Below are 11614 nucleotides of genomic sequence, written 5' to 3'. Positions count from 1 at the left end.
GAGAGGGTCCTGGAAGGAAGAGGGGGCGCCCCGGGAGGAGGCTGGGAGCCGGGACAGGACTCAGAGGGGCCGGTGTGGCACTGGAGGTGGGGTGTAGGCTGTCCAGCAGGCCCAGTTCGTAACGCAAATGGAGGAAGGATGGGCGCTGTGGCCTGGGGGGGTCCCTGAGGAGGGACCCCAGGGTCTCCGAGTCCGGAAACTCTTCCATTGATGTATGGGATCTGATGTCAGGGGAGCCCGCAGACCCCTGCTGCGAGAGAGGCGGCCCTGCTGGTCCCCAGCTGCAGGGCTGAGGCCCGTGACGGAGAGGACAGGACGCTATTCGGGGCAGATCCCAGAAGGGGGGAGTTACTACTCCCCAGAGGTTGGGGGCGGCGGAGTTAGGACTTGGGATTTGAAGAATGGGACGCAAGGGACCCGGGATGCCCGAGTCCCCGAGGGGCTGGCAAGAGAAAAGAGAAGGACGCTGGGGTCTGGGGGAGGGTCCCCCCAAAAAGAGAGGTTGAGTCTGCGGAGGATGTGATGTGAGAACGATGGTTAGAATCTCGAAGGCCGAACCAAGAAAGGGGGCCACTAAAACGAAAGGAGGGTCTGTGGGAAGGGGTCCAAGGAGCAAACCAGGGACGCCAAGATAATCTACCTGGGACGATCTGGTGACAGGATTTTTGAGGGGTTGTTTCCTTGCTGGGAGGACTAGGTGAGGAGCGAGGAGGCCAGCGGTCAAGCCCTGGAGCCACCCGCTAGGGGGACGGGAGAAATGCTGGCTGGCCGCTCTGCGGGGCTGGATGCCCTAGTCCTCCAGAAGCTGGGGGACAGGAAGTTGGGGGGGTTGCTGTGTGAAGACCGGAGGTGTCTCAGGCTCAGAGGTTCTAATGGGATGGGGATTTCAGACTCTGGGGATTCTGGTTAAAGGCAGTGGAATCTCTTGTTTACGCTGGCAGGGGGGTGGTTGGCAGGGGGGTGTCATATGGTTGGGGAGGCACCTCCTTGCTGGGGGAGGCGCGAAATGTTGAGGAATCCCACATATGAAAGCTAAAAGGATGGTGGGGAGTCAGAGGAATCTGAGATAGGGTGAGGAACTAAAGTTGGATGAAAGGTGGGGACTGTGTGTAGGGAATTGTGGGGCCCAGGGCACCTCTGGTTCAGATTGGAATTTGGGAGGTCACATCTGTGGGGAGTGGGATTTCTCATCTTGAGGGTCCAGTGTTGGGACTCCAGGCTGTAGGTTGAAGGAGGGTCTGTGAATAGAAGAGCTAGCCAGAGGAATTGGGGTCCACAACCTCAGGGGGGAAAGCGAAGGACAGTGTGATGGGAGATGGTGTTCTTACGCTTCCCAACTGGGGTTTAAGTTCAGAACGCTGGTTCTTCATCGGAGAGAGGGGTCTTCCATTGGCCTGGAGTGCTGTGTCTGGAGCGCAAGGTTAGAAAGCCCCAGGTCATGATTTGAACCTTCTGGGGTCACTAGACAAGAGCCTAGCTCAATGTCTCTGGGTTCCATTGTTTTGAGATAAGAAGTATGTCTGGATCAGAGGAGTCGGAGTGGAGATGAACAAGTTAAGGTTCTGGAGTCTTGGATCTGGGTCGCGGACTGTGACCTCAGACTAGGGTCCCAAATTGAGGTCAAGACACAGTTTTGAGTTAGAAGGTCCTGGGTCAAGGTCTTGGTGTTAGAATAGGCTGCTAAGGGCCCCTCCTGCTTGGAGTCTCTGGGTTCTGGATTGGAATTTGGGATGTCACGTCTGTAGAAGGGAGATCTCTTGTTCTGAAAGTGTTGAAGGACGATTGTGGTCCAAGGATGTAAATAAAGAGTCCAAGGGTTTGAGTTAGGTTGAGAGGCTTGAGATCAAGGGCTTTAGGTAGTCCTGGGTCAGGGATTCAGGAACAAGGTGTCAGGGTTAGGGGTCCTTAGCTAGTGACCCAATTTGAGGATTTGGGGCCAAAGCCTCCAGTCTAGGGACAGAATCCAAAGGAAAAAGATCAGAATCTCAGTTCGGGCCTGGAGTCAAGACAGAACAGCTCGAGTTTCTGGGAAGGCCAAGTTGCCCATCACTCCGTGTTCGGTGGTCCAGGGTCCAGGGAGGGACCCACATACTGGCTCAAAGCTAAGGTTAAGCATTCGTCCTGGAATCTGTTGTCCAAAGTTGGAGTCGCTGGACAAGGCATAGTTCAGGGTTGGAGGATGCCAAGGGTTGAGGTCTACTGAGTAACACTTTTTGTATCTAGGACTGAGGGTCAAAGTTAGAGACCCCAGGGGGGAGTAGGCATTTGGCATCCAAGATTGAGGTCTTAGGTCAGAGTGTGATGTTAGGGATAGAGGTCCTGGTTCTGGAGTTAAGAGGTCTTTGCCAGAGTACTCTTTGGGACTCAGGTCCAGACACATGGAATGAGAGTTCTATCTAGATGTAGACCAGGGGTCGTGGCTGAGCATCTTATCCAGAATGAGGTCTACCTTTGGTACCTCTAGCTAGTAAAAGAATAGACATCAGAGTTAGGGTGTCCAGTCCCGTTAGAGTCTGAGCTGGAAGACAGAGGTCAAGATTGAGCCCCCATTCTAGAACTAAGCCTTTGGCAAAAGTCAAGAGATGGAGTCATGCACGGATCAGGACACAAGGATCAGCACTGGGAAGATACCACGTCGGGGTTAAGAGTCTCGGGCCAGGTCCGGCCTCGCAGGTTGCTGCATGGGGTTGGAGGGGGGGCCTCTGGTGGGTCCCCTCTGGGCTCCCCACGACAACTTCCACCCCCTCTCAGGCCCCGCAGGGCGCCCCCCGCCACTGAGAATGAGTCACTGTAGCAGCCGCGCCCTGACCTTGCTGAGCAGCGTGTTCGGGGCCTGCGGCTTGCTGCTCGTGGGCATCGCAGTCAGCACCGACTACTGGCTGTACATGGAGGAGGGCACCGTGCTGCCGCAGAACCAGACCACCGAGGTCAAGATGGCGCTGCACGCTGGCCTCTGGAGAGTCTGCTTCTTTGCAGGTATGCACCCCCACTTGTCCTCGGCTCACCTTTCCCCCGCCTTACCTGGGGGAGGGGCCCAAGAGTCCTCGCCCACCTTCCCAGCTCCTGGTTTCGGAAATCCAGTTTCAGATCCAATCCCTCTCCTGAAGGTTTGGATTCAGGACTGGACGCACCGGTGGCCAACACTGTGAAGTCTTAGGTCAGAGTGTGATGTTAGGGATAGAGGTCCTGGTTCTGGAGTTAAGAGGTCTTTGCCAGAGTACTATTTGGGACTCGGGTCCAGGCACATGGCTGGAATGGAAGTCTAGAGTTCTATCTAGATGTAGACTAGGGGTCGTGGTTGAGCATCTTATCCAGAACGAGGTCTACCTTTGGTATCTCTAGCTAGTCAAAGAATAGACATCATGGTTAGAACCCAGAGTTTAACGCTGTGGTCATGTATTCCCTGGACCTGAGAGATGAGATGCTGAAAGAGAAATATAGTAAACATCTCTAGAATAGACACCATGGTTAGAACCTAGAGTTCAACGCTGTGGTCATGTATTTCCTGGACCTAAGAGATGAGATGCTGAAATAGAAATGCAATAAACATCTCTAGAATAGACACCATGGTTAGAACCTAGAGTTCAACGCTGTGGTCATCTATTCTCTGGACCTGGGAGATGAGATGCTGAAATAGAAATACAATAAACACCGCCAGATCTTTAACTCCTGCTTCCCTGGGAGAACCTAGCACCCTCCTTAGAACCAGGGGTCTACAGTCAAATCTCAGTCCCTCAGAAATTCCAGTGCAGAATGGTCAGGATGAAAGAATGCATGCTTTCCCACAACCACCAATAAAAAAAGGAGAGCCCTAGTGATACAGTGACTACGAACTAACTGAAGACGTGGAGGTTCAAAGCCACCACTGGCTCCACATGTCTGTGCCTTTCTGTCTCCATGAAGATTGACAGCCTTGAAAGTCTTACAGGGCAGTTGTACTCTGCTATGTCAAGGCTGCTGAATCAGAACGGAACCCACAGCCATGGGTTGGGCGAGAGCTGTTTTTTCTTAATCACCAAAGGTGTCTTCGGATGGTGCAAATAGTTACACTCGGTTGTTAACGAAGAGGTTATGGGTTAGACTCAATGTGGCTGGCTTGGGTTTTATTAACTGCCAAGGTCATTCCTTCTAGGGATTCTGCACCCTAGACTTCATCTGTAAGGAGACAGGAATCTGGGTCCATAGCCCCCCCTTTTTTTCCCCAAAGATTCTGAGTTTCAACCCAGTTCTCCTTCAAACGGGAGATTATAGAGCAGTGCCAAGAGGAACTGCCAGTCATCAGACACCCCATTTGTCCCACCCCTAAAGACCTTTGAGCTCCCCACTCTCCTGGGGGCTCCCCACTTTTGATCCTGCCCCTGGTAATCTCCCTGAGGCTTCAGGGGGGTTTTCACAGAGTTTTTACTGTCTTTATTTCCCCTCAGGTCGTGAGAAGGGTCGGTGCGTGGCCTCGGAATATTTCCTTGAGCCAGAGATCAATTTGGTGACGGAAAATACGGAGAATATTCTGAGTGAGGGGGGGAACCAGGGCGCGGGCAACATGCTGGGTCACAGGGCTGGTGGTGGGAGAAAGGGGCCCTGGAGTCAAAGGGACAGAGAGAAAGATAGGAAAGGGTGGTCACTGGAGGAGGAGAGAAGGCCAGGTGATGGGTGGAATCAATGGGGAAAGGGGTGGGGCCAGTGAGAAAGAGGCGGAGTTAAAGGAAAGAAGCAGAGGATTGGAAGGAAGCAGCCAATCATTGGACAAGGAGCGGCTCAGTGGAAAGAATGGCATCTGCGTGGCGGGTGGAGTCAGTGGGGGGAAGGGTGGAGCCAGTGAGGAAAGGGGTGGAGTCAAAGAGGAGACAGTCGGTCATTGGAAGAGGAGGAGCTTGGCGGAATAAATGGCATCTGAGTGGTAGGTGGAGCCAGTGGAGAACAGGGCGGAGTTAAGGAGGATTGGAACAAGGCAATTGGGTAGGAGGTGGTGCTTAGTTGAGTGGGGGGGGTGGAGTCAGCAGGAAGGGGGTGGAGTCACATCGAGGATGTGGCCTGAGTGGTTGGTGGAGCCTGTGTGGAAAGAGGCAGAGTCAAAAGGAAGAAGGCAGTGATTGGCTTGAGAGGCGGGGCTTAGTAGAAAGGAGGGGACCTGGATGGTGGGTGGAGTCAATGCCAAAAGGGGTGGAGTAAAGTCTGGGTAGGCGTGGTCTTGGCTGTGGGCAGTTGTTAGAGGGCCAGGTGGTGGTGGGTCCTACCTGGAGCGCCCCCCAGCTAACCTCCTCCCTCCTCCTGCCCTTCCCCCAGAGACAGTCCGCACGGCCACCCCATTCCCGATGGTCAGCCTCTTCCTCGTGTTCACCGCCTTTGTCATCAGCAACATCGGCCACATCCGCCCACAGAGGACCATCCTGGCCTTCGTGTCTGGCATCTTCTTCATCCTGTCGGGTGAGCCGAGGGCGTGTGGAGGGCTTCCACCCCTCTGGGGACATGTGGACTCATGCCACACCTTCATTCTGGGAAAATGGGGCTGCAGGACCTCTGTGACCTTCTACACCAGCCAAGCCTACCTTACAAGGAAGGGTTCCTGGTTTGCTTTTAAACTTTTGTAATTGTGATTCGGGTGACAATTCAGAGAGCAAATTGCGTGTTACTTCAATGAGTCGTGCACATGGTTGACTGTTGATGACAGTCGGCGTAATGTAGCACTTTCCCCACTTTATACTTGTGTTTCTGGTTTCCATTCATCCTTTTATTTCAGCTAGCAGCCAAGGGCTTGACCACCGTGCTTCCTGATTTCCTCTCAACGATCTAGCCTACCCATCCCCCACAGACCCAGCTGAAATCCATTGTCAACAAGGCAATTAATTCCAGCTGGTAGTGGTGACCCTTCCTGCTTCCTTGACCTCATGTCACTTATGACTCAGAGCGAACCGATAGGACAGAATAAGGGAGCGATGTTGGCTTGGTGCAGAGGGAGTTGTACTTAATTGGGAGGCAGGCTGCGTGTCTCTCGAAGTTCAAATCCACTAGCAGCTTTTTGAGGGGAGGTGATTACTCTCAGCCGGTGAATTTGCTGCTTTGGAAACTCACAGAGGGTCAGCTATGAGTTGGTTCCGACGTGATGGCCTTGCATTTGGGCTTTTGAGTGAGGGGTACCATAGATCTTAAAAGACCCTAGGTCTTCACGGAAGCACGTCTTCATCCCACAGAGCAGGCTGAGGGCCTTGAACCGCTGACTATGTGGTCAGGAGCTGACTGTGTTAACCTCAGCATTCTGAGCTTTCTCCCTGGGCGGATACTACCCTTCTGATCTTGTATAGCTGGTTGGTTTTAGAAGCGTGTGCCTCTCTGGTTTACAGGGTTTGTTTCCAGACCAAATGATTAGCTAATGTTCGCAGGATGCTAATTATGGACCAGCTTCTGCCCTGATGCTCGCAAACAGCCCTGTGAGGTAAATACTATTAATAGCCCCATTTCACAGATACGGAAACTAACACTGGGAAGAGATGAAGTCATCTGCCTAAGGCCGTACAACTTGTGAGCGTCTGATCTGGGCCTCAGATTTCACACGGCTCGCCCCCAGGCGTTGTATTTTTAATCACAACTGGCATTTTAGTAATTTTCAGTTTATAGCGCTCTTCATTTTTATGTGAGGTTTTTTTTTAATAAAAATTTTATTTTGTATATATGTACCGTCAATCGGATCTGACTGTTACAAGAGGGGATCGCTTCTCATTCTCCAGCAGAGCATCGGGTGGATTCAAACCCCGCACCTCTGAGATTGCAGTGCAGCTTCCTGCCACTAGGCCCCCAGAGCTCCCTTTCAAACTCTTGTTACAAAAAGGAAAAAATAAAAAGACAGGAAAGCTGAGTTTTGTGGCGAGTATCCATGTCCCTAGAGTCAGCTGGGAATGTGTCACTAGACTGGCTTTGAGGTTGCTGGACGCTGCAGACAGTTAACAGTTAACCAGAAGGTTGGAGGTTCCAATTCACCCTGTGGAGGAGGTTCTAATAATCGACTTCTGATTAACTTTTGTAAGGTTGTTATTGCTCCTGGGATCTGGCAAGTTGGCACAGAGGCCCCTTGTGACAGAGCAGAAGTGTCCTATTTCCTAGACTGCCATCTTTACAGAAGCAGACAGTCAGTCTTCTTCCTGGATTTGAACGTCCCACCTTTCCCTTAGCAGCCAAGCACGTAACCAGTGTGCCACAGTGATAGTTTTGAGTGTGACTTCAAAAATTCAAACTCACGATCACTGAGTTGGAACATTCCCCTCCCCCCTCCCCCCACTCTCCCACCCCCCACGTAGCAGACCCTGTGGTGGGTTTTTGGAGGCGGTAAATCACACAGAGATGTGATTGCTAATGGACCCAAACTGCCAGAGAGGCTCAAGCTTTGGGTTAGCTTGATGATGGTTAAGGCAAATTCCTATGGACTCCCTCCCCAGAGCGCCCTGGGGGCTCAGGAACTTGATGGAAGTAGAGAGAACAATGACGATGATGATGATGACTGACGCAGTGAGAAAAACCAGAATCAATGCCATTGAACTGTTCCTTGTTCCCTGGCGTCAAATCCATTTCAAAGGGTAGCCGCCCCAGCGACAGAGTGGACCTGCCCCGCGGGCTCTTCTAAACCGGGATCCTCACAGGAACAGAGGGTTCTGGCCCTTCTCCGGTGGCTTTGAACCGGTGACCTTTTGGGTGGCAGCCACATGCTTTCATCACCCTGCCACCAGGGCTCCTCTTTGCGACCTCCCCAAATCCATTGACCACTAGGTCAATTCCAACTTACAGTGACCCTCCAGAAACTGCCCCCTGGGCTTTACTAGGGCTGTAGTATTTTTTTGTTTGTTTGTTTCCTTAATAAGCTTTTTATTTTAGCTGTCTCAGATTCACAGCATTATTGCAAAGATAGTACAGGGTGTCCCCACATAGTACAGGTTGTCCCCACATAGTACAGCGTGTCCCCAGATGACCCAGATTCTCCTTGGTATTAGGGAAGCGTTTCACAAAGAACACAACATCTTCACTGAGTGGAGGGAGCTTCGGTGGTGTAGTCTGTAAGGAGCTGCACTGTTAACCCAAAGACCTCGCCTCTCGGGTGGTTCGAATCCACCTCTACCTCCAAGCAAGAAAGATGGGCAATCTCTTCTCGTGTGATTTAAGGCTTTGGAAAACAAAAGGAGGCTCAGCTACCAGTTTCTTCCAACTTGACTGGCAACAGAAATGTCAGTTAGTGCTTTATCTGCATAGAGGGGAGGTATCTTGGTGTGAGACGTTTGTTACAAGTAAGGGGCTGATATTGACAACAGTGCTGTTAACCAGAGCACATGCGTCATTCCTGTTTGCTTAGCTTTCCCTGATACTCTTTCTCCATTCCAGTATTCCATCCAGGAGACCACGTCGTCTTCAGAGGTCACGTGGATTTAGTCTCTGGGCTGTGACAGTTTCTCAGATTTTGTTTTGTAACTCTGTTGGCAGTTGTGAAGGTTATTAGTCAGGTATCAGGTTCAACATCTCTCACGTCCTTCTTGTTGTTGTGAGGTGCGGGTGAGTCGATACTCGACTGAGATCGCGTGCTTTGGGGAGTAAGAAGTTTATGATCTTTAGGGAATTGATGGCTGGTACTGTCTCAGGAGGAGCTGATGGGTAGCTTTGAACCAGCAACCTCAGCTGGTTGTTAAGCAACAGATCACCGAGATGATTGCACTGAAAGAAGTTCTGCTCTGAGCAAGAGTGAGGAGGGATTAAACTCGGTGGCAAACTCTCATATTTTGGAGTCTTCCTTTATTCTTTATCTGCCTATCAGAGAAGCCAGGGGTGTAGAGGTTCAAGGTGCCGCTATTAAACAGAAAGGTCTTGGGTTCAAACTCACCAGACAATCCATAAGGGAAGGATGTGGCACTTTGCTTCTGTAAAATCTTGCAGCTTTGGTGCCCCTGTGGAATATCATGTCATTGGACAATTCTACTCTGTCTGCTTGGCTCCACAATCAACACTCTTGGCACTAGCAGCCAGGAAATTAAAAGACATATTGCGATGGGAAAGTCTGCTGTTAGGGACCTCTCCAAAGTACTGAAGAGCAACGGTGTCACTCTGGAGACTAAGGTGCGCCTGATACAGGCCATGATCTTTGCAATCACTTGTTATGCATCAGAGAGCTAGACAATGATCAGGGAGGCTAGAAGGAGAATTGATGCTTTTGAGCTTTGGTGTTGGAGAAGAGTGTTGACAGTACCATAGACTGCTAAGAAAACAAACAGTTCATCCTAGAGAGGGTTAAACTGGGCTGCTCCTGGGAGGCAAAGATTCTGAGGCTTCGTCTGACATACTTTGGTCATGCTGTAAGGAGAGACCGGTCCTTGGAGAAGGGCATCATGCTCGGAAGGGTGGAGGGACGGCGCAGGAGGGGAAGGCCCTCCAAGAGGTGGACTGATTCGGGACCGGGGTAATCGGGATGAGTGTGTCGGAGACAATGAGATCGGCACAGGACAGAGCAGAGTTTAGAGCTCTTGTACAGAGGGTCGCTATGAGTGGCAAGCGACTCGACGGCACATAACATCACTACCACTCTGTCCTCCAGGGTTGCCGAGTCAGATCGACTTTGTGGCAGTGAATTGGATTTGGATTTGGAGTCCATCTCTGGTCACCCATTCCTTAGGGAGTTGTGGTGTTTATCTTCTGGTGGTTGGAACTCACTACCAGCTCTTTGAGAGAAAGATGAGCAACTCCTTCCTATCTATTTACAACCTCGGAAACTTGCTAGAGAGTCAGCTACAAGTTGGTTGCCATTTAACAGCAGTTCTGTTTTGTCTGAGCCATCCACCAGCTTCTCTTATATTTGTAACACCTTTCAAAGCAAATTGCATGCATCAGGACCAAACTCAAACACAGCTACTTTGCCATTTTGTCCATTCCAGTGCATAGCAGTGTTATAAGACAGAGCAGAGCTGCCTTGTTTGGTTCCTAGGCTGTCAATCTCAATGGAAGCAGACCACCTCATTCTTCTCCCACAGAGGATTTGAACTACTAACCTTTTGTTTAGCATCCCAATGGTTATCTTACCATGTGAACAAAACAGTGCACCCCTAAGGCCTTCACTGTATGCGTCTTGTTACTTAAAATTCACAATTTATCTGCAGTTCTTTTTGCTTATTTTCTTTTGAGATACAAGACTCTTTTGCACGTGTGTTGACACCGCCTTCTCCTAGCATCTCTGCCGAGGAGTTGTTATTGTCACTCCCTTGCTGAAGAGGGGCACAGAGGCCCGGAGGCGAGCAGAGAATTGCTCAGAGAGCAGAGCGAGCTGGGTATTAGCTGAGGGCAGTGTCTGGAATGAGCGCAGAGTTCTTTCAGAAGCACCCAGACCCGTTCCTGCCAAGTCACTTCTAACCTGGGGTGACCCATGTGTGTCGTGAGTAGAAGAACCATGTGTGTTCCTAAGCTCTGAATGGCTGGCTTTTCAGAGGGCAATTGTCAAGCCTTCCTTTCAAGGCCCCCTGGTGTGGACTTGAACCTTCAACCTTTCTGTGTGTTCACCATTTGAACTGTCTGAAAACGATGCCAAAGCTGTTAATTAAGTCAATTCCATCTCATAGTGACCTTCTGGTGGTGCAGTCCATGGGTAGGGGGCTGTGTTGTTAGCCCACAAAGCCATGCTTCTCTGATGGTTCAAGTCCACCAGCAGCTCTGAGGAGAAAGAGAAACAATCTCCTCCCATGTGATTTACAGCCTCTGAAAGTCCACTAGAAGGTCAGCTATGATATTGACCTTGTAGGACAGAGTACTCTTGTTCCCAAGACTGTGTTTATGCAAGCTGATGGCATCATCTTTCTCCTGTTGGGTGGATTTCAACCACCGACCTTTTGGTTAACACGTGAGACCTTTAACTACCATGCCACCCAGGCCTCTTTGCACCACTTGGAAACCCTGAAGTCTCAACTCGACCCACTCCCGTTTAAACTGATTCAGCTCAGCTCACGACTCACCTCTGTTCAAACAGATTTAGCTCAATTCCGTCTCAACTAACCTCACGGCGTCCCAGCTTGATTCTCCAATCCAGTCCAAATTAATTCAGTGTAATTTAATGAAACACAATTTGAGCTCTTTAATTCAGTAGATATTTTACAAGCAAACTTCAGCACGTGCCTCCTCCCTGTTCCGTTTCTTGGAGGCTGTCGTCTGCTCTGACCCTTGCAAGCTGGTTGTGCAAACAGATGAGGATGGAATTTCAGAAACCTTTTCCCTGTTCTTCACCTGGCGTTCTTGGAGCTAAACCTCCCCCGTGCTTGCAGCCTAACCTGAGGAGACCTTTTCCCAGGGAAAGCTGGGTGCAATCTCCTTGCAAACTTGAATCATTCTGTGTGGAGTCAGACGCCAAGCTAAAATAAGACGTGTGGAATATCACAAGCCCTGGGTGTCATCTCTGAGAAGGCTCTTCAGTTTTCAGATGGAAAAATAGTGGCCTAGAGAGAGAAAATGGGGTAAGGGTAGGCAGCATGGGTACTGTTGTTCAACGAACTTGAACTATCATAAGGAAAGTACCTGCCTTCATTTGTGACTGCTGTTGTGGCAAGTATATCACAAGGGGGTGGCTTTCACGAACAGAATTTTTTTCCTCCCTAATTTATTGGCA

At 50.6% G+C, this 11614-nt stretch overlaps 1 protein-coding gene across 1 annotated transcript in view; it reads left to right on the top strand.

Moving 5' to 3' along the window:
• The first annotated feature begins 2780 nt into the window (after positions 1–2780).
• CACNG7 (calcium channel, voltage-dependent, gamma subunit 7) overlaps positions 2781–11614 on the top strand; it is a 54615-nt gene continuing 45781 nt past the window's right edge. Inside the window, exons 1-3 of the mRNA XM_006897300.1 lie at positions 2781–2976; positions 4425–4511; positions 5284–5424. Coding sequence (XP_006897362.1) covers positions 2781–2976; positions 4425–4511; positions 5284–5424 — 424 coding nt within the window. The remainder of the gene's footprint in view (positions 2977–4424; positions 4512–5283; positions 5425–11614) is intronic.

This window comes from Elephantulus edwardii, unplaced genomic scaffold, assembly GCF_000299155.1.
Source record: "Elephantulus edwardii isolate Elephantulus edwardi_28Jun2011 unplaced genomic scaffold, EleEdw1.0 scaffold00208, whole genome shotgun sequence".
NCBI classification, from domain to species: domain Eukaryota; kingdom Metazoa; phylum Chordata; class Mammalia; order Macroscelidea; family Macroscelididae; genus Elephantulus; species Elephantulus edwardii.
The sequence above is the reverse complement of the archived record's forward strand: the minus strand, read 5'-3'. Positions and strand labels throughout refer to the sequence as shown.